The following is a 23,921-nucleotide window of genomic DNA, read 5'->3' as shown; positions in this document are numbered from 1 at the left end:
GGCCAACAGATACTAATACAGCCTGGCTGGAAAATGGAATTATTTGTGGACCACATTGGTGAAAAACCTGCACAGTTCCATGAATAGCAGTTGGCACCATCCAGGCTGCCAATATCTGTTCAAGGTGACCATTATCATACATAGCAAAATATGGAGATCAGGCTGTATCAAGCAAAAAAAAAAAAAAAAAGTGCTTTGAGTGGCAGTCTCTGCACATGCTTGGGAAGTAGTATCCCAGATAATGAACTGGGATTGTACTTCCCAACTCAACGCGGCCCTGAAATACAGGCCAGAAGACTGACAGCCCACTATCAAAACAGCAAAAAATTTGATAATCATCTTATACACAAGATCTCAATCATGTTTCTCCCCAAACCACTGAGTATTTAAGTTTTAGGGGAGCTCCCTGAATTCTTATCTGATACTTAAAAGAAAATACATCTTTTTTATTACAATCTTATTCTGTGGTGATAATTCCATGGTGTGCACAAAGGATCTCTATGTGTCAGGGCTCTGTAAATAAGATAATAATCTCTGTCTTGTAGTGGGAAAATAAGTACCAGGTGTGAGGAGACAGGAACCACTTCAGCTAACAATCTACAGCAGACAGAAATATATACGATCCCTTGTTTAAAGTTGGTATAATTGGGAGCAAACAGACAAAAAATGGTCCAAAGTAAACTTGTTTTCAATAAAAGTTTTTTTTAGATTATAAAAGGGTCATGAAACTCTTAGAACCCAACAGACATAATTCCCTATTTAGTGGATTAAGAGAAAGTTGGAAACAAAGTCTTGAATAACAGTTTTATCCTGCAGTCAAATCAACAACTCTGAAATTAGAGAGTGTGAGGGAGGAACACTGCTGGAAGCCAACTCCAAAGTGTGTCTAAAGATTTGGATCTTGACAAAAGACAGACGAGAAACTTTCTACACTAAGTAAATGGTTTCCAAACAATCTGGTGCTAACGAATGTTTAAACCTACTGCTTAAAGTAGTGCAGTCAATTACCAGTGGAGTCACACAAATCTCACTTATTTTTAAAGCCTAATTAAATTGTGGCAATAACAAAAAGTAAATGTCTTCTACTGTACTGATCAAAAAGAAAATAAAAAATCTGCAATGCCGAAGCATTACATCTAAATTGAACTGAGCAATGGTGACCACCCAGAGAGAATCCCAATCAAATATATCCCAGTATAATTGCTCATGTGTGAATAGCTGTAAGGCTGGGTTCACACTACTACACTACTTTCATCCTACTTTGCTCTGTGTTCAATGTTTCCCTATGAGAGCGTCTTGTAGCGTCCTACACAAGTCGGTCCGACTTTGAAAATGCTCACTGTACTACTTTTGGTCCTACATTGATCCTACTTCAGGCCCATTGAATATCATTGAAGTCAGACCAAAGTAGTATCCTGTTCATGAAAGTAGGATAGATGTAGGACCAATGTAGGATAAATGTAGGACCAATGTAGCAGAGCAAAGTAGGATGAAAGTAGTGTAGTAGTGTGAACCCAGCCTAAGGCAGTGGTTCTCAACTCCTGTCCTCTGGACCCACTAACAGGCCAGATTTTAAGTATTACCTTGGGAAGATGCAGACTAGAATACTACAATCACTGAGCAGCAAATGATATCACCTGTGATGTATTTCGGTTACCTGGCCTGTTAGTGGGTCCTAAGAACAGAAGTTGAGAACCACTGCTGTAAGGTGTAGGGACAGACCTAATACAACTAAATACAATATTTGACTATAGAGAAGGCTATAATGTGTACAACTGATCAGCCCATTTTCAGGTGATCAGAACTGTGGATTTAAGTCCTATGTCTATTTGGCGATAGTTCAGAAAGGGACTTTATTTAGCTGTATTAAAGTGGTTGTAAAGGCTGAAGTTTTTTTTTTATCTTCACCTTGTGTTGCTCCCCTCACAGCCCCACCTAATACTTACCCGAGCCCCCTCTTGATCCAGCGATGTACACGAGTACCTCGGCTGTCCAAGGACTCAATCTCCTCAATCACAACCAGTGAGCCAATGAGGACAGAGAAGGGGGAGGGGCCGAGTCAAGGCTCTATGTGTCATAAGGACTCGGGAGTGAGCACACACCAGTGCCCCCATAGCAATCGGCTTACTATGGAACGCTGGTTAAGCGGAAGGAGCCAGGAGCACCAGCAGGGGACTCGAGAAGAATCCGATCAGGGATGCCCTGTACAAAACTACTGCACAGAGCAGGCAAGTATGACAAGTTTGTTTTTGTTTTTAAAAGCCAAACCTTTAATACCACTTTAAGCTTAAAATGTTTTTAGTTAGGTTTATTGGAGACCCAGAAGACCTATGGCTGCTATATGTTCAGTCTGATGCTGGATACTAAAAGGGATGGGTAGTTTAATTTCCTTATCCTTTCAATGTCCTAAGTAAGATACCCCAGAATTTTGCTTGGGATCATTGAGTACTGGAGTAACAAGAGTGCAGAGAGCTTTAGGTATACCAGTAGAGAAACCCTGCTTTCCAGAGGATTATCTTTTTCAAACTGGACACAATGGGTGTTATTTACGAAAGGCAAATCCACTTTGCACTACAAGTGCAAACTACAAGGGCAAATTGCACTTGAAAGTGGACTTGGAAGTGCAGTCGCTGTAAATCTGAGGGGGACATGCAAAAAAAAAAAAAAAACAGCATTTTAGCTTGGACATGATTGGATGATAAAATCAGCAGATTTTCCCCTCCGATCTACAGTGACTGCACTTCCAAGTGCACTTTCAGTGCAATTTGCACTTGAAGTGCAAAGTAGATTTGTGTTGTAAATAACCCCCAATGTCTAACTGAAGACTGGCTGATTGAAAAAAACAAAAAAAAAAAACTATGCATGCTTACCCAGCTTTAGACTGGCTTGTACATGGCTTGTATCTCCTCCGATTTCTGCTAAATCAACCAAGATTCGAGCCAAGGGTAGCCCTATTGACACGCCTCGGCTCAAGAAACTTTGACAGAGTTGGGTTAGACAAACAATGACTATATGGTCAGATGCAGTCACTGTTCAGGTATTCGGACAGTCACTGGTCCTGCAGATTTAAGTGATTTATCTTGTTCAGCCATGCAAATCTACACGTGTATGGCTAGCTACACAATAGCATAGACAGAAAGCAGATGAACAGGACTTGTGCAGATAGAGAGATTCTAAAAACAAAGTCCTTTTCAGACAGGTAGACATAGTAATGCATGGTGAAATCTATTCACTGCTTCGTTCTCCGGCATTCACAATGGAGATTTTTCTCCTCTGTGTGCCTGTTTATGAAGAGGAGAAGATCGCTTCACCCTTGGAGGAGTGAAGTGATCTACCAACGCTTCAAACAGTGGAGAACGGCCCCTGATACTGGAATATCGTGATACTCTACGAGATTACAGTACCAGAAATGCACAGAAATACTGAGATGTCATTTTATTGAGCAGTGATAAGTCATCACCGCTCAGTACACTGACAGACAGTGTGGTTAATGTAATTAAAACAACCAGTCCCCCTACTAAAATATATATATATATTAGTGCTGTCAAGCGATTAAAATTTCTAATCGCGATTAATCGCATTAATGTCATAGTTAACTCACGATTAATCGTGCGATTAAGGAGGTTCACCCTTTAAAACATTTTTTTTGTTTTGTTTTCTTATTTATTTATTTATTTTTTATAATATTAAATTGTGTTTTTTTTTTTTTTTTACATTTTGATCACTTTTATTGCTGTCACAAGGAATGTAAACATCCCTTGTGACAGCAATAGGTGGTGACGGGTACTCTTTATGGAGGGATCGGGGTCTAAAAGACCTCCGAGCCCTCCTTTGCACTTCAAAGTATTCAGATCGCCGAAAACGGCGATTCTGAATACTGTGTACTTTTTAAAATCCGGCGCCATTGGCAGCCGAGAAACCCGGAAGTGACGTCATGACGCCGCTTCCGTGGTTTCAATGCGGAGACCGAATCAAAGCCGTTTACGGCTTAGTGTCAGTCTCCGCCTGAACACAGAACGCGGCGGATGGAGAATCGGGTCTCCCGGTGGGACGGGAGGCCCGGTCAGAGCGGCGAAAGGCGGCGGGAGGGGGGGGGGTGTCCCCTCCCGCTCCTCCGGCATAACAACCGAGCGGCTTTTAGCCACATCGGTTGTTATGTTTGGATAGCCGATCGCCCGCTCTATGCTGCAGGCATCATCCCGGTATAACCCCCGAACGCCGAGGACGCATATATGCGTCCCGTCGGCGTGAAAGGGTTAAGAGGTACGTGCTGACAAAAAAAAAATGTTTTAAAGGGTGAACCTCCTTAATCGCGCGATAAAAAAATTGACTGCGTTAAAATGGGTTTGTGTTAACGCCGTTAATAACGAGTTTAACTGACAGCACTAATATATATATATACACACACACACACACACACACACACACTATGTATATACTAGGGCCGAAACAACTAATCGATTATGAAATGAATCGATTACAATTTTCATAATCGATTAATCGACCAGTAACATAATAGGGTTAAAAAAACTAAAATTAGCCCTTTATAGTACAAAAAAGCAAATCGCTACTGTAAATATTACTTTCACTGTCCCACAGTAAAACAATGAACCCCTTACAGTAGCAATTATTTGCTCTTTTTGTACTTATTTTTGTGTTTTAACCCCATTATGTTACTAAACATCTCAGGCCTGGGGTCACACCTCTGTTTTTTGGTGCTTTTTGCAGAAACACACTACAGATCATTTACATGTTTTCCTATGGGACACGTTCACATCCATGATTTTTTTTCGGCTGCTGCGTATTTGGAAAGGGCAAGGACTTTTTAACGCAAAACGGTGCCATTTTTTTTTTTTTTTTTGGTTCAATATACTTCAATGGAGAAGCCTCAGAAAAGCATTTAATGTGTTTTCGCGGCAATTTGTGTTTTGTAATCTGCCCAACAACAAATTGGCACAAAAAAAAAAGTAAAAATGCAACTTCTTTTTTTTAAGACTATTATCTGATTAATCGAAACAATAATCGGCCAACTAATCGATTATGAAAATAATCGTTCATTGCAGCCCTAGTATATACACACACACACATATATATATATATATATATATATACACACACACATACACATTATATATATGTATGTATACACATAAATATTACAGGGGGACATAGTTACAGTGTTGGGGGGTCTGAACGAGGTAGAAGGAAGTTAAAAATCTTCCTTCTTCCTCCTCAGTTCCCCGGGATTCCCTCTTCACCAGCTCTGAGATGGTGAATCAGGGAGTGTGAATTCTGACACAGATCGCCAGTAAAGTGCTGAGATCGCAGCTTCATAAACTGGCCGTTACGGTGTCAGTCTGAGACTTCTGTGTGTGGAGATAATCGGGGGGGAGAACAAGTTCAAACACTTCTCCCCCCGATTATCTCTGTTTCATCAACTGTTTATGGGCTGTGACCAGTGGTGATCCCTTGGGATCGCCACTGTTCACTGCTTCAAAAACGGACACGATAAGTTCTTGATTAGACCAGGTAAGTACTGCAGAGTCCTAAGCTACTGTGCCAAGTAGTGTGCAATAGGTAGATGGTGAAGGCTCAAGACTTATCAGTACAGGTTTAAAACCACAGGACAACCTTTCTGCACCTCTTTTGGTACGAAAATCCTTTCTGTGCATCTTGAGTTTTGTTTCACAACTTAAGAAGACAATTTTCAGTTATCTGGACTCTAGTTAAGATCACAGCAGTGTCAGAACTGAGGCTGTTATTAAACACATTTTCCCAGAGAAAACAGTCTGTTCACAAAAGAAAAACTATGGACTGCTTAATACTCTTGCCAATAAAAAGGGGTTTGGACAAAGCGTGTCTATTATATAATGCCAAAACATCAAAGCCTGTTCCCAAAAGACCAGAAAGATTCTATACACTTAAAGAGGGGAAAAAAATGTATGATGTCTAAATATGGCGGAATTGACCTAAACTTTTACCCCGGCTTTACGCAGCGCTTTATACATCAATTTTACATTCACATCAGTCCCGGCCCTCAAGGAGCCTACAGTCTTAGGTCCCCAACTCACATCCATACCTACACATACTAGGACCAATTTAGACAGGATCCAATTAACCTATCAGCATGTCTTTGGAGTGTGCGAGGAAACTCGCACAGAAACAGGGAGGACATGCAAACTCCAGGCAGGTAGTGGGAAAAAAAAAAGGGGGAATTTGCGCCACAGAACCTGCTGAATAAATTGAGGATTTCAGTTAAGAGTGCGGATACTCAATCCTAGTGAATTGCTAGTAGTAAATCAATAATGAACATAAAATAGCGCAAAATCTATAGAAATTCCACAATTGTATGAGCCATTCTATACCCTCATACACCTGATTGGATTCTCTGACAGGAATTGTGAGGACAGGATGTTGCCGGAAAATCTGACTGTTTGTATGCTCCATCGGATAGTTGTCAGATTTTCCGCCAACAAATGTTGGACAGCATGCTTTAAAATTGTGTGTTGTTGGATTACCCGATTATGTGTACAAAAGTCAGTCGGACAAAACTCCAGAGTACAAACACGCATGCTCAGAATCAATGGCAACTATAACACAACATTAACATAAGTTGGCCAAAGGGTGGCTAAAGAGCTGAAAAACCACGTTGTTTTGTATTGTTGGCCAACAATAATTTGCCATTTGTATGCAATACTAGTTCCTGGCCCAACGCCCTTCGGACAAAAGCCCTACGCTTTGTCCGATGAAAATCTGATCGTGTGCAAGATGCGTTAAACTCAACAAAGATGGACTAATTATTTAGTGTGTGTGTATATATTATATATATATATATATATATATATATATATATATACACACACACACACACACACACACACACACACACACACACACATATACACACATACACAATTATATATATAAATATATTTTTTTTCCATGACAGGTACGCACAGGCCAAATGTTGGCCGGTTTCTATTCAACTGGCTAAAGCCACCTACAATTCAACCAGTGTGTATAGCCCATAATTCTGTTCTGCAGATTACAATTGAAAGATAATGGGGGGGGGGGTGTATGGAGCAGGAGTATGACTGGACACATTACAACTGTAATTAGTAGTAACAAGGAAAAAAGTAGTAGTTCTGATCTGCCTTTTAAATGTTGTCACCAAAAGATTACAAGGGGTATGTGAAGCAGGGGGTGTGATAGGACACCTGAAGGCTACTTTGTAGTAATGTAAAAAAGAAGTGGGGCAGTAAGAAACAGAGGCAATGAGGAAAGACAGTTGGGCAGCAGTAGGGGACAAACAGCCATAGAATCCTGGACTAGAAAGGTAAAAATCTGAATTTTGTGAAATTATTATTTCCTAAACACCAGAGATTTGTGCATGGGCAAGATGTAAAGGGCATAAGTCTGGTTCTATTTACCTAGACAACGATGGATCTGAACAAGGTGCTTGTGGAGGAAAAAAAAAAAAGAAGTATAATTGTAGTGTAATTGCTAGTAATGAGAAGCTTTACAATTTAAGATGATTACAAATTTGGGGATGCTTCACACAATATGAAAAAAACACACATTAAAAAAAAAAAAAAAAATCACATATCTGATATAAGCAGCATCCTAATTTAAAGATCCAACTTTGACAGCGTGTACTGTACTGCTAACAAGTGTACAGAAGGCTGGAATCACTTTGTGTATTTCTGGAGGAAAAAAAAAATGCTTGTGCTCCAAAACTACAGAGCACAGCTTTATCTGTGTGCAGGAACCAAAAGGAAGTCATTCATAGCTCCAAGTACCCCTTAGCAGAGCGTGCAATGTAAAGTTCTGGTGTCAATGTGCAAACTATCTGCAAACCATCTGCTCTGTGAATTAGAAGCACCTGCCTGTTTGCCTGCCAAGGAGCAGTAAGTCATTTGTCTCTGTGCTTCGGTCAGGTGCTGTAATCCAAACTCTTGAAACCACAAATAGATGCTTGGATAAACAGCCAAAATTGCAAAAAAATAAAAAACATTGGACAAAAAGAAGCAGGATTGCATGCAGTGCTCAAGGGGTTAATGAGCAATAAACTACCAAATGTGGCCATTATAAAAAAGATGCTTCATTTAAAACCTGCTTGTGGATTACAAACAAAAAACAGAAAGAAAACAAACATATGCCAAGGGTTTAAAGTGGGGGGGAAAACAGAGCAAACCTTTTGTTTGTGCCAAAGTCAACACTGTTGATCTGAGGAGTAACAAGCACAATTTGTTATGTTAATGCTAGGGCTGTTTATCATTCTTGCTCTTGTTTTATCCAAGCACTGCCTGAGATTTGGTCGCTTGTTGTGCACATCATAGATGCTTATGACCTTGTAGTGGCTTCCTTCAAGCTGTGATGTTTTGACAAACCAAGTATAAACCACAGATGGTTAGATCCGTGCATTATGAACACATTTAGGCCACATCCTGGAAATGCAACCATTTAGGACAAACAGAAGGAGAAAAACCAAACTTTTCATGTCAGTTCTGTATCAGCAGTTAAAGGGGACCTAGCTACAGACATTTTTTTTTTGTGATAAGGGCTTGCATGCCAAGTAAGGTGTAATTGTAATACTTGCAATGATTTACTAACTTTCCCCTGACAGTGCCTTCACCTTTATATTAGGTCAACCCCATCATAGAATCTTTTTCCTAGAATAAGTTGCTGTCCCAGAGGGGGCAGTCATGTTAAAGCTGCTTTTCTGCACAGTAGCTTGGTTCCTGGCTGAGTGTATATGTACATAGCCCCATGCTGCCAGAAAGTTACAATGTAGGAACAGTTTGGGTGAGTGATCACTAACAAATGCTTCCTCCTGCCTGCAGCAGACATCATTCTGCCAAAATACTCCTCTCAGGTCCATGCACACTTGATTTGAACTCAAGGACTAGCTTTTAAGCATAGAAGATAAAATGATATGGTTTGCATATAGCACGACATGTCATGTAGACTTGTAAAGTTATGTCAGGTCCAAGAATGGGGCATCTTCCAAACACTGAGCACATATGAATAAGGCCCCTTTCACATTGAGGCGTTTTTCATGCGGTACAGCGCTAAAAATAGCGCTGCTATACCGCATGAAAAAACATGCCCTGTAGTGTTCAATGTGAAAGCCCGAAGGCTTTCACATTGAAGCGGTGCGCTAGCAGGAGCGCACCAAAAGTCCTGCTAGCCGCATCTCTACCGCGGTATAGGAGCGGTGTGTTCACCGCTCCTATACCGCGCCTTCCCATTGAAATCAATGGGAAAGCGCGGTAATACCGCGGTATTAACCCTTTTTCGGCCACTAGCAGGGGTTAAAACCTCACCGCTAGCGCCCGAATATCGCGGTAAATACGACGGTATAGCCGCGCTACAAATAGCGCGGCTATACCGTCACCGCAGCTGCACGCCTCAATGTGAAAGCAGCCTTATACAAGTTCTGTCAGGCCATCTGCATTCAATAATACAGCTTCTTCTTGTTGTTTTCTATGAATGCATATTATTGCCTGTGGACGAGCCTTTTAGAATAGAATGTAATGATTCTCAACATTTTGAACCTTAAAAGAGAAGTATGGGAAATAAAATAAAAATCTTGAATCATGCTTACCTAGGTGGATGCAGCATCGCTCTGATGCTGCATCCGTCCACCAATGGCTCTAACACTGGGAATCAAGTGATCAAACACCTCCGTTCTCACAGCTATGTGAGCAGAGAGCTGGTGACTGTTAGTCACCGTACACTGGAGTGCTGGGTTGCGGAGGGGGTGGGAGTGGCCGGCTCAGCCGAGAGGCTGAGCCAGGTGGCGGTCCAGGCATGTGGGCGGATCCCGACCACATGGTCGCGATCTTTCCCGAGCCTGGACCGGCTCTGACATCAGCCGATAGCGGGCTTCACAGGAATGCAGAATGAACCGCAATCCAGTGAGCAACAGGAAAAGTACAGCCAAAAAAGCATTAGCTGTTCTTCTCCTTTAACCAGAAATTGAAGCGTATCATAGAAAAAGTTCCTGTGTCTGAGTTAAGTGTCCCAGGGCACGTGAAAAGGTAAGTTTATAAAAACGTTTACTGTGATTGGAGATCTATAAGCAGACTAACTGGTTTTCCTTTTTCTTCTTTTGCACAGTACTGTACATATACAAAGGCTAAATCTGACAGATCTGCACCATTAAACTGTCTGCATTTATTTCCATTTTATCCATCATTTCAGCATTAAAAGGTTAACTCCTGAGACCTTTCATCCACCAAACTAGACCTAATTCTAAAAAAAAAAAATATAGTAAAAACTAAAATGATTTACCTAAAGTGTAGCTTTTAGCAACATTAACTATCTACCTGAACACATTTCTGACATGTCACTGTATTGAGGAGCAATATAATAATAATAATAAAAAGGGGTGAAGTGCATCTACTATGGTCAAAATGTTTACAAATATATGATTTTCACATTGAATCTATCCTGCACCTATTAATCTGAATGATATATCCTACTTTGCAAAGAGCGCCACACATTGATTTCTGTGCCATGTGAATATGCGCTGCTGTGCCACACATTTCACAGAGCCTGCTGTCTAAACTACAGAGGTGCAGAGAGGTAGAGTTTCAGGAGGCACAGTCAGTACAGAAAATACACCACATCACCACTTCAAAGCAGCAAGGTACCACAGGATATGTAGTTCTTAGAAAAGCAAACCAAAGGAATGAGCAGAGGAAAAGCTACAAAGCATGCATGGAATTCAGGAAGTTGTGGAAAGAGATGGCCAGCACAACATGAAATGACATTTTACAATTAAGCTTATATTGGATTGCCAAAAAATAACTATTGTTTGCACTGAAATGCTGATGTTATAACATGTAAGTGTATGCGTTTTGAATTTCTCTCATTTAGCCCCATGGGCTAAAGGACAGAGATCCATTGATTCACCCATTAATGCTAGGCAGCATAGATAAAGGATTGTCAGATGCTAGTTATTGCATTTAGCAGGCGCTGTGAAACTCCTGAACAGTGCTGGCATCTGACTGTACGCTCCTTTGTCAGAATTTTATTGAAAATGCAACTTTTGTTAGGTGGGGAAAAGGAAGGAAATCGCAGACTCAGATGTTGCTTTCCCATAGAACCTGGGCTTCAATAGCCATCCTGTTAAAGCCAGTGCCTGAGAAACAGGGCAGTAAACCAGCCCTTGGGGCAGAAGATCCGGACAATCTGGGCGAGTCCAGAGCATTGAGAAGCACCAGAATTTCCTTCATTTTGATACTACGGAGCAGACGATGAATACATTTCTGGAGACAAAAGGCATACAATTAGCTGATGTACTGATACCACAGAGCCATCAGACCACCCAATGCTTCCACTAGTCTAGTTTGTTCTTGAACCTGGAGGCCGGGAGATCCACATCAAATTTCCCCCATGACACAGACTCTGGAGAAGCCACTTTCCTGGGTCCATGCACTTCTGAATGAAAAAATATGCCTGTTGATCGTCTAGTTCTGCCCAAGACACCTCTTTTACACCTCACTTGCCACAGCAAAACTTCTGGGGGCCTCATGGTTGACGTACGTCACCATGGTTTTGTCCAACTGACCCTCCAACAGGCTGATCCAATGCTAAAAATCCCAGAATGTTTATCAGGAGAAGTGATTCCAACTATGACTAAGGCACCTGCACTGACTCATCCACAGTCTGACATGCTGCTGTCTGGTAAAGCAGTAGTAAACTGCCGGCGATTTTATAAAAAATAAAAAAATACCACCTGCAAGGCAACATTATAATGTGCTAGTACTAGCACATTATTTGAAATCAACTTAGAACAAAGCTCTTCCAGTGGCAGGGCTTCCTTCTTCACCTATCTTCCTTCCGGGTTTGTGGACTCTGGCTGTGTGAGTGGCCAAAACAGCGATTACGTCACGCCCACGCATGCACACAGGAGCAGCCATTTATGGCACAGGACTCTGAAGGAACAGCCCGGTTGGCCCTACCTTCAGAGCGCATGCACAGTAAACATATCCTATATGGTGCACATTTAGGAGATATTTACAGTACCTATAGGTAAGCCTTATTACCAGTGATCCAAAGCAGCTACTGAGACAAGCTGCTTTGGATGAAAGGGCATGCCGAGCCGTCTTGTTCCTCACCAAACCTTCCTTTGGGACTTGCAAAATTTTGAAGATCTTTTTCCATATGTTGGGCTGAGTAACAGATATACTTTTGTATGATAACAAGGCTGAACCCTCTATGGATTATATCGTATCCCTCCTGATAGACACAGGGATGTGTGGAAACCAGAAGTGATTTCGATCTCTATAACTTGAGATCCAGAGTCTCTGTTAAAAGGTGTGAGTTGATGTGGGTATGGTCTTGTGGGGGGCTCCTTGACACTTTGTTTTGCTGGTTTTGCACATTAAATCACTGGGGATACCTATCATCTAAATGGACTGTCCTTTTTTTTGGATTATGTGTACATGTATCACTTTGATGGACTCACTTGAAAATTGTTACATATTTTAATGTTTTTTGTCATATGTGATTATTGATAACTTGCATGAGAAGTGTCATCAGCAAATACCTGGGTAATTTGGGTGATGAAGTTTTGAATGGCTGAGGTAGAGAGCTCAGCGGAGAGGGCAGAGGCTCCACAGATGGTATATATTGTTTTGCACTCCTGTGACCCGTTTTCAGCCGAGAGCAGCTCAGCCTGAGCCTCTCAGCGAACGGTCGAGAGCTTGAGCTGGCCGCTCCATCCCCTCCACAGCCCAGCACTCCAGTGAGTAAGGAGGGGGCAGAGCAGAGAGCCTGTGACTGACAATCAGCAGCTCTCTGATCACGGTGTTCGATCGCTCTGTTCTCAGTGTAGAGTCGCCGAAGGATAGATGCAGAATTGAACTGATGCTGAATCCACCAAGGCAAGTATGATACTGGGAAAAAAAAACAACCCCATACTTCTCTTTTAAGGCAATATGCAGGCTAAAGGGTAAAGGGTATACAGGTTAAAAGGCATGGTCTCAAATACTGAAAAAAAAACGAAACAGCTAGTAGCATGTGAGGATCAGATGGCCAGATGTGATCACAAGGATCAGGGAACGAATCAAAGATCATATTTGCACATTTCCCTTCGCAGCAGAAGATAGTTTCTCAAAGCAATAAGGTTGGAAAAAATTGGAGAGCATGCACAACACTCCACCCAGTGGATCAGAACAGAACTTCCACAACGTAAAACCCTTCTGAGAAAAAAATGCCAGAAATGATGAACAATGGAGGGCATTTCTAGGCTATTGCAGATTCCTTGAGATTGGGGTAGCTCTATATACTGTAGATTTGGGCCTATTGATTAATTTACAAATTGTAGGTAATATTCCCAGCCCACTGATACAACAAACTGTATAGTTAAATTGTAAAAATAAAAAGAATTGTAAACAACTATAATGTGAGTGGCACAGTGGCTAAGTGGTTAGCACTTGCGCATGGTAGCACTACAGTTGTTGGTTCGACTTCCAACCATGGCACTACCTGCCTGGAGTTTGCATGTTCTCCTTGTGCCTGTGTGGGTTTCCTCCAAACACTTGCTGGTAGGTTAATTGGCTGTCTAAATTGGCCCCAGTACGCATGAATGCGAGTCAGGGACCTTAAATTGTAAAGCCCCTTGAGGGCAGGGACTGATGTGAATAATTAATTATATATATATATATATATATATATATATATATATATATATATATATATATATATATATATCTATATCAATTTTTAGTGCTGTGGAAATTGTTGGCACTATACAAGTACTTGTAATAAATAAATAAATACAATAATGTAAGTGAAGCATAAAAAGGTTGTTTTGACATGATCATTGATATTACAAGTGTCTTAATTTTAAATGTTTTTAAACTGACTTTAATTTGAACCAAATATGTGAAGTGAACAAAAAAAAAAAATGATATTGTTGGATGACTATTTTATCTTTATTAGCTTTTTCTTTATTTTGATGTACTGTATATTGTTTTGTGGCCCAATAAGCTTTTATATGTATATTCCATTTAACAAAGATTTTAAAAATTGATCTGTATTCTGTTTAGTGAAAGAAATACAGCCTGGAAAAGAGCAGCGTCAGAATGTTACCGTTGATATATGAAAAGGAGAAATGTTGTTTCCTGCTGTTAAATGGCACACAGTATGATGTCATACAGAAAGGAAAGAGGGATGAATGCAAACATGCAGAATGACCGATTCTGACACAGGTAAAAATATATCCCTACTCTGGCTTCTGCTCTGTCTCAGCACTCTTACCTCAAACTCCTTCACCTTTTCCATTGTTATGAGGCGGCGAGACGTGTGGCTGGAAAGCATCTGTTCACAGTTGCTAATAAGTTTCAGGCATGGGTGCCGGGGTACAGCCTCGTCTGTATATCTAAAAGAAATAAAGCAGAACTTTAAAAATTGGGCAATGAACCATAAGTATTAGCCTTTCAAGAGCATTTCAGAGGCTGTTCAAACCAACATTCCATTGTGTTTTACATACCATTAGGATGATTTACTAAACCAAGTACATATTGTGAAAAAGGCAGGCTCAGCTAAGGAAACTGGCAACAAATAAGAAATGCACCTCAGAGTGGTAAATTTATGGTCAGGACCCAGAAGAAAACTTCTACATCCAGTGTCACAAAACTGATATTCAGATAATTACTGTATATTCTGCATACATTGACAAGTAGGAAAAAAATGTATGCTTAAACACCTGCACAATAAATGCTGTAATTATAATAGATCTATTGCAGCTGGTTATGTGCAGAAAGAATGGAAACACATCTGTCAGTTGATCAGCCTACTGTACGTACAATCTATTCTGACCTAATCGCAGTAAACGTTTCAAAAGCTTCCCAGAAATGCTGTACTTGCAGATGCAACTCAGACGTCTCTCTTAGCTTGGGTCCAATGAGCACCTTTTGGTAGTGCAAAGGCAATAGCAAAATTGCCTGAGATTCATTTTCCAATAATTAACAACAGATTGCTAAACATAGGATACAATAGAGTGTAGGAACAATTTGCAAAAGTGATCGCTAAATCAGATAAGGCCAACCATAAAAATGTATTTAGAGGCTACATCAGGAAAATCAAAATGAATCGGTCTGCAATCAAAAAGCCTGTAAATGCAATATGATGAATGAATCACAAGGACACATGCAGCGCTCTCTCTCTCATTACTATTAACTATTCCTAATACAATTTACAATTATGCATGTATGGTTTGTATGGGGCAGAGACATTAAAACAGGAATAAAAGGGGCATCTGTTCCTATAATAACCAAAAAGGTAAATAACAAAATGGCACCATTACCAAAAGTGTGCCTTCCTTTACACACACACACACACACACTTTAATGGCATCCCAGTCTTATGCAGGCCATACACGGTCGAATTTCGAACAAATTTTCTTTTCGAAATCAGAAAGTTCGTTTTTTTTTGTGATCCGATGATGCCACCATTGATTTTCGAAATTCGGCCGACAAAACCTTCATGTTGCCGGGAATCTTCGTTTCACTCCGGGAATCTTCTTTTCTTGCACATGCGTATTTTTTTTTCTATTACATTTCTCGTACGATTCTCCCATCATTGAACAGAAAATCGTTCGTTTTTCAAAAAATTTCCAACATGTCGGATTTCTCAAATTTGATTGCCGCACGAAAATCGGCTGTTGCTGCAGCCCACCAACGGTGTGAAATTTGTACGAAAATTCTTTGATACGATTTTCGTACGAAAATTCTTTGATACGATTTTCGTACGAAAATTATTTGGAAATTCGAACCGTGTATGGCTGCCTTTAGTCCGTAGGGTTCAATATTGAGTTGTCCCACCCATTACAGCTATAACTGCTTCAACTCTTCTGGGAAGGCTGTCCACAAGGTCTATGGGAATGTTTGACCATTTTTTCAGAAGCACATTTATGAGATCAGGCACTAGTGTGTCGCGCAGTCACCCCAAACTCGCTCATCCATGTCTTTATGGACCTGGCTTTGAGCACTGGTCCAAATCATTTTGGGGAGGGGTATTATGGTGTGGAGTTGTATTTCAGGGGCTTGGCCCATTAGTTCCAGTGAAGGGAACACTAAGGCCCCGTACTCACGACCAAACATGTCTGCTGAAACTGGTCCGCAGGCCAGTTTCAGCAGACATGTTTGGTCGTGTGTGGGCGCGAGCGGGCCGAATTCCAGCAAACATTTGCCCGCCGGGCCTTTTCCCAGCAGACAAATATTCCTGGACTTGTTTTAAAACAGTCCGCTGGAATTCTGCCCGCTCGGACATGTACGGTCGTCAGTACAGACCTACCGTACATGTCCAGGCGCCCGCCGTCCCACGCATGCGTCGAAGTCATTCGACGCATGCGTGGAAGCATTTTAAAGGCGGGCCGCCCACGTCGCTGCGTCATTGTCGCGGCGACACCGCGGACACGCCCCGCGTATTGTTTACGCGCGGACTTCTGTACGATGGTGTGTACAACCATCGTACAGAAGCCCTCTGGCAGACATGTATGGTGAAAACGGTCCGACGGACCGCTTTCACCATACATGTTTGGTCGTGAGTACCCGGCCTTAGGCATCAGCATACCAAGACATGTTGGACAATTTCATGCTCCCAACTTTGTGGGAACAGTTTGGGGATGGCCCCTTCCTGTTCCAACATGACTGCGTACCAGTGCACACAGTAAGGTCCATAACAAAGAAGACTACTGACAAACTGGTGATCTACCTTCAAAACCTTCTCCTCGCTAAGCTCTACAGAGTGCGATTTCAGTCCTCTACTCCCTTTTTTCTGAACTCTCAGATAATCTTTAGATTTCAGCACTTTGAACAGATAGAGACAAGAAGACTGCAAATAGACAGGTACAGCTTATGTAGAAGGATTTGTTTCATCACAGTGTATCACCTGAGGTCAGTCACTTCACTGGGTATATGTAAGGGGTTTACAACCACTTTATTGCCCAATGTGCCCAAATGTCCAGGAGGGAATAAGGCCAATGCCCTGTACACACGATCGGTCAATCCAATGAGAACGGTCTGATGGATTTTTCCATCAGTTAACCGATGAAGCTGAATGATGGTCAGTCGTGCCTACACACCATCAGTTAAAAAAACGATCGTGTCAGAATGCGGTGACGTAAAACACGACGTGCTGAAAAAAACGAAGTTCAATGCTTCCAAGCATGCGTCGACTTGATTCTGAGCATGCGTGGATTTTTAACCGATGGACGTGCCTACTAACGATCGTTTTTTTTCTAATCGGTTAGGTTAATTTTAAAACAAGTTTCTAATTTTTTAACCGATGGATAAATAACCAATGGGGCCCACACACGATAGGTTTGGTCTGATGAAAACGGTCCATCAGACCGTTCTCATCGGATTGACCGATCGTGTGTACGCGGCATAAATCTACTGTCCAGCTTTAAAGGTATTGCAGGAGGATGGCAGTTTTCAATGAGAAGTGTGGTGCAACAAGCCTTGACCCACATTACCAGTGAGTGAGAATCTGGACTGGAACAATGCAAGAGTTGGTGCAGCCGTCAACTATTGCTGTAAGTAGGAAGGCAGTAGCTAGGGAAAATAGAACAAGATACAGAAAGCGCCCAATATAAAACACATCATTGGGAAAATACAGGAAAATGAGTTTCACTCAAATCAAAAACTTGTATTTTATAGTAAGACAAAACAATTCAGCTTTGTTACACATGGTATTCTATGTAGATCTGGGTTTTGGGGGTATTTTTTAGCAAGACCTGAAGAAGGCCATACCTTCTGAAGTGCGTTGTCCTAGCAACCACCCACACACCTCACTAGCTGCCGGCCCTCCGAGTCACGTGGTACCGGAAGCAGCGCTAGTTTGTCGAGTCTCCTACGAGTGAGACTTGTCAGTGTGCAGCGTAACAGCATCTTCACGCTGATTCGTATATTCGTTGTTCTTGCAGCGTTTGCTGAAAGCCTTTGCCCAGAACGTGTAATGCTGAGGTAGGTCAACTAGCGGATGACAAGTCTGTATCTACTTATGATTGTGAGAGTGTATTTATTTTATAGTTTCTATCCATTGAATAAAAAGGCTTTGCACCAGAGCCTGTGCGCTCTTCTCTCTATTTGTGTTTTCACAGTCCTCAGTGCCCACGGATCATAAGAGCTGCAAGGTGGTGCCAACAAGTGATTTAACCCTTTCTATGATGGATTATTGTTTGAACTATTTGGAAACTTCTGTTTATGGGTCATCCCAGGCATAGGACTTGCCACCAGCATTGCTTGTGGTCTCCCTTTCCCCATTACTGATTTATCATGTCTTGTTCTGCACAAGTGGTTGATAGCAAATGTCAACAGTGCTAAAACATGGCCACATGTGGATATAAAGGGATCACAGTTGGTACAGTGGGGCCTGGACCTAGTGCAGCTGGACAATGACCATAACTGGAAGATATGGATAAAGACAAGGCAAAACAAAATGATCCAGCGCTCAATGGGTTGATACATAAAACAGTCTCACCAATAGCAGCAATATGAAAACATGGACAGTTTATTCAACGATTTTCATATAAAATCAATCCAATTGTCAATGCAAAAGGAAGTGGGGAGGAATAAAGGTAAATTGAAAGGCTTACAGAGCAACAGCATCCAAGGATGGAAAAAAACTAGCAGCAGGGGAGGTGCCAATGTCCCTGCTGCACTCAGCCGTAGGAAGCACCCGTTCTCCAACGTGTGGAGGGCAGCTAGACTAGCAGGTGATTGAGGAGTGGGAGGCAGCGGTCAGGTGGTACTCCAAACTCTATGCTCCACGTGACAGGACGAAGAGCCGGCTAGCGTGCCGATGGTAGATGGAAAGGTGCCACAGTCTTCAAATGGATACAAGACACTCTCTCCTGGTGGAGCCAGACAGACTAGTGGCTGCTCACTGCTAGGATGGGAATGCCCTGGGAAGGTGTAAAAGCTGGGAAAATGGAACCAGAGCCGGTTGGCTGGCATGGATAGTGGTCAGTGCTGATGGAAGCTGTGATGGCTGGATCCGCTCAGGGACAAGCGTAACCCGCAAGCTTCTTGGTTGCTGTGATGACACGTTTTGCGCAATTGCGCTTTTTCAAAGTCCTTGAAATGCCGCCAGCTCCCTGTTGCTCTGGGGACCTCCAGTGACACCGTAAGCCTTTCAATTAACCTTTACTTCTCCCCACTTCCGTTTGCATTGACAATTGGATTGATTTTATATGAATATCATTGAATAAACTATCCATGTTTATGTATTGCTGCTATTGATGAGACCGTTTTCCCTTTCAACCCATCAAGCTCTGGATCATTTTGTTGTGCATTGTCTTGTTCTGCACAGTAACTTTGTATAAAGACAGACAGCTCGATAGAGTGAAGGTTTTGGATCCTCCGGTCAGATCCTCTAGGAGAACAAGGGGCAGCAAGGAAATACCATCACCAAATCTTAGGCCCCTTTCACACTGGGGCGGTGGGTGCGTCTGCGTTACAGTGCCGCCATTGTTAGCGGCGCTTCACCGTAAATATTTGTGGCGCTATTCAGTCGCTAGCGAGCGATGAAGAAAGGGTTAAAACCACTGCAAAGCGCCTCTGCAGCGGAGCTTTGCCGATGGAATAGCCGTGGTGCCCATTGATTTCAATGGGCAGGAGCGGTGGAGGAACGATATACACACCGCTCCAAAGATGCTGCTAAGCAGGACTTTTTTTTTAGCATCCTGCCAGCGCACCGCCCCAGTGTGAAAGCCCTCGGGGCTTTCACACTGGAAAGATAGCAACAGCTGTTTCTGGGCACTCTGCAGGCACTATTTTTAGCGCTATAGCGCCTGCAAAGCGCCCCAGAGCATCTCAGGCCCCATACACACGACCGGTTTTCTCTGCAGAATTCAGCAAGAAACTTGATGGGAGACGTATTCTGCTGAGAAAACCGGTCGTGTGTACACTTTTCGCCGAGGAAACCGATGAGGATCTCGTCGGGCCAAAAAGAGAACATGTTCTCTATTTCCTCGTTGGGCAATGGGAAAATTTGGCTCGCCGAGATCCTCGGCAGCTTCACAAGGAACTCGACGAGCAAAACGATGTGTTTTGCCCGTCGAGTTTCTCGGACGTGTGTACGGGGCCTCACTCCAATTCTCTTTAGTGCAGTTAGAGGCAGCATTGCCTTAGATCTCACACTGCAGATTTCTAGCTAGCAGGCTGTAAGTACAGGAGGGCCTAGACACACTCACATAACATGAAGTGTACGGAAACTGCAGTAACATACCACTCAACTTTACACTTTAAACATCCTTACACTTTCTGAATAAAAGAGGAAAAAAAAAATGAAAACTTTATGGATTCATCAAGCAAGAATTTCCCTTTTTCCACCAAAAAAAATGACCTCAGTTTAAATAGATGTATTCATTCTTTTAGAGCCTAAATAAAACAAGTACTTTGAGATGGCAGTCGCAGGCTTAGGAGAACTATTAGGCTTCTAATTAATTTTACATTTCATGCAGAGGAATTTCTGGTTCTGAGACGTGTAAAATATCTCCAAATAGGACATGTTTGTAGCCTTTCCTCGCGGTGTCATAATACTGTCTGCTCTCTGGATTTGCTCAGTGCACGTTCTCAGCATCCCATATCCAAACTGATTTCTAACTCTCAGCAATAAACCAGAACAAGCACCTAATCCCTTTATCCAATACTTGTCAAACAATATTAACTTCTAAAAGCTGTTGAAAATGAGTGTTTGGTTTCAAAATATAGCAACTTGTCACAGGGTGAAGTTCATGGATAAAAAATGAAACCACTGCCAGGTTTAAAATTAAAGGAGCAAGAATCTACCCCTCACATTGTTAATTACCATTGAACTGTGTTCTTTAAATGTTTCTAAGTACTGAGCAGATGATGCTTATGTTGTCAGTGCTGCAGGTATACTATACTATGTATACAACTCCACATGTGTACTGTAAAGGAAAGTTAAAGTAATACTAAACAGAGAAGTTTAATTTGCTATAATTCATTCACATTCATCATATATTTCATGCAACTGTATTCTGTTCTTGTTTTTTTTTTTTAAATCCTCTAAGTCACATGGTATTTCCCTGTTCTTTGGCATTTTTAGGGAAATATTTTTGGGAGGGGCTTATATTACTCTTCTGATGTATGCTTTCCACAGTTTGAGTCTGTGTCTGGCCAGCCCATGACTTTAACCACTTCCGGATTGCCCACCGTCATTTTACGTTGGTACTTTGAAGAGGAATACTGCTGTTATGGTAGCAGCTAGCTACCATAACCCCAGTATCCTCTTAAAGGGCGAGCGGTCCGCTTCAAGATAAAAGTGGTCTCTGCAGCGAATTCGCTGCAAGATCACTTTTATTGGCGGCAAGAGAGGTCCCCCCCTGTGCGCCCTGCCACACCCTCCCCCCGTGCTTACTGGAGGGCTGGGTTTTAAAGTGGCTGGGCCAGACTCTCAGCAGCTCACTGAGAGGCTGAGCTAGGTGCCAGTTCAGGGTTCCAGGCAGATCCCAACCGTATGATCATGATCTTTCCCCAACCTGGACCGGCTCTGTGAGTGCAGAGGGATTAGAACGCTTGTCAGTTTTTATTGCTGTCTGTGCCCCTGGTAAAGGTAAAAAAACACCTGGCAGTCACCAGCCCCCCCGTTTTTCTTACCTGAGCCCCAAATTTCCCTCGATGAGGACGTGCTGTCCCTCTCTCAACAGGGTCCCGTCTCTTGATTGGCTAGATTGATAGCAGCACAGCCATTGACCCCTGCTGCTGTCAAATCCAATGACACGGCCGGGGGGCGGGGCAGAGTCATACATTTGGCGGCTATGGATGCCAAATGCTGGACTCAGGAGCATGCCCGCAAGGTAACCCCTGGGAGAGCGCCTCTCCCAGGAGGTTATCTGATGTGGGGAGGAGCTGCGAGAGCACCGATGGACCGCAGAAGTCGATGTTCGGGGCCACTTTGTGCAGAACGAATTGCACAGTGGAGGCAAGTATGACATGTTTGTTATTTTTTTTTTTTTTTATATATAATTGAAGCTTTACAAGTATATTCACCCCTCTATTTGTCCTGTTTACTATTATCATTGAAAGTGAAAGTAAAAGAATACCCCACATTTTGGGCTACCCCACAAAAAAGTAATAGAGGGGAAATCTTCCAATGGGAACACCTGTTATAGTGAACTTGGAGCCCCTAAGGATTTCCCTTAATTTTGAGGGATTTCCTCTCATTCTCTGTTTGGCTATGGGACAGGAAGTGAAGCGAAATCTGCACAAGGGGACACAGATTGCAAATAAATTAAAAAAATTCCCCCCTCTATCCAAAATGGGGAAAAAATAAAAAAATGTGCCTACAGTTCTACTTTTAAGGGCTAGCATTATTTATCAAACAAAGCCGTTTATACGAGTAACACACATCATAAACAGCACAGTTAACTTACAGCAGAACAGGAAAACCTCTACAGATTTGCTTCAGCATGGTTATAGCCATCCAGAAGTTTTATCACATTTATGAAATTTAGCTGACATTTATACAGGCAAACCAGTGATACTTTGTGTGTCAGGGTGTAACCTAAAACAGGAAGTGCAGGAAAATCTCCTCAGCTGGGACAGACCACAATTCTACACCTGATAGAGCTTCAAACCTTTCGCCACTCTTTCCAAATATAAAAAACAATAGGCCAGAGGATCGTTTTAAAGCTGGTAATAAATTGTACAGTATGAGATCAAGCGGGTATACCTCACAAATAATTTCAGAGACATGATCAGAAGAGACATTAGCTTGCTCGGTGATACCACAAAGGAAATAGTAGTCCATAAGAATGTTTTGTCTACAAGTTATACTTCAAGCAGTTCTTAAAGGTCCTTCATATCTAAAACTAAAAAGCCAGTTTGTTTGGTGGGTGGTAAAATGAACCAAGTGCTAACTTCTTATACCTCAGGGCTTCCAGTTGTGAGGTACAGGGCCTCCCTCAGAATTCCTTTTTCTCTCTGAATTCCATTACAAAGCCAAATAATGGTGTCATGCTCGCCAAGATGGATTCTACATAATGTAAACAATAAACTTGGAAAGTTAGCCACGGGAGAAGGACACCTTTGTTATGGTCTTTTGGGGGAGGCACAAACTACTGTGAGGAAATTGTATCCCTGGTGTTACTGAGAGCTATGCAAGAAATGCATGGATGATTTAACCCCCCAGCATCCTTCCAAAGCTGAAATATACATTTGGGACTTGAAATGCAGCATTTACAACAAGTATCACAGAAAATATATGGTTAACTACTAAAGCTGCACTGCAAAGCCTAACTAACTGGGATGTCTACAGAAATACATACACACGCTGACAAATTTCTATTTCACTGCACAAAGGTTACTATCGGAAGAATGTTAAAAATTCAGACACAACAATGATGTTAATGTGAGATTAAACAAATAATCTTTGTAGTTTGATGTTATCTTTCAGACAGAGATGATTATCGCTACTCGCTAAAACACAGCCTGTCTTTCGCTTATGGTGCGCATAATAAGGTTTGCTTGGTGAAAGTCATATTTAGAAGCTCAGCCTAAAGGATAATAAAAAGAAGCAGGTGCATTGCTAATGATTTACATGTACAGAGAATTATCCAAAAATTTAGTACCGCATTTATCAGCATATAACACGCACTTTTTTACCCTGAAAACAGAAGGTAACCCATGCCTGTGTGTTATACACCTTTTTCTTTTTACCAATGGTGGGCGGGGATTGAGCCCTGGGACAGCGCTGCCAGCATACTTTAAACTTCAGAAAACATTACTGGCAGTCTTTTCTCATATACCGTTCCTCCTGTGTCACCATCAATATAATTCTACGCCTCTAAATTCCCCTATTAACACAGCTCGTTCTGGCTGCTCTCCTCCTCGAGTGTAGCTTTTGAGTGGAGGAGGAGAGCTGTCATGTGACCA

The 23,921-nt window shown here is 42.0% G+C and overlaps 1 protein-coding gene across 1 annotated transcript in view; it reads right to left on the bottom strand.

Moving 5' to 3' along the window:
• Positions 1-23,921, bottom strand: part of TRMT11 (tRNA methyltransferase 11 homolog) — a 76,328-nt gene that overhangs the window by 3,403 nt on the left and 49,004 nt on the right. The window contains exon 12 of the mRNA XM_040350379.1: positions 14,275-14,395. Within this exon, the coding sequence (XP_040206313.1) occupies positions 14,275-14,395 (121 nt within the window). The remainder of the gene's footprint in view (positions 1-14,274; positions 14,396-23,921) is intronic.

The sequence above is a fragment of the Rana temporaria genome, chromosome 4 (assembly GCF_905171775.1).
Source record: "Rana temporaria chromosome 4, aRanTem1.1, whole genome shotgun sequence".
NCBI classification, from domain to species: Eukaryota; Metazoa; Chordata; class Amphibia; order Anura; family Ranidae; genus Rana; species Rana temporaria.
The sequence above is the reverse complement of the archived record's forward strand: the minus strand, read 5'-3'. Positions and strand labels throughout refer to the sequence as shown.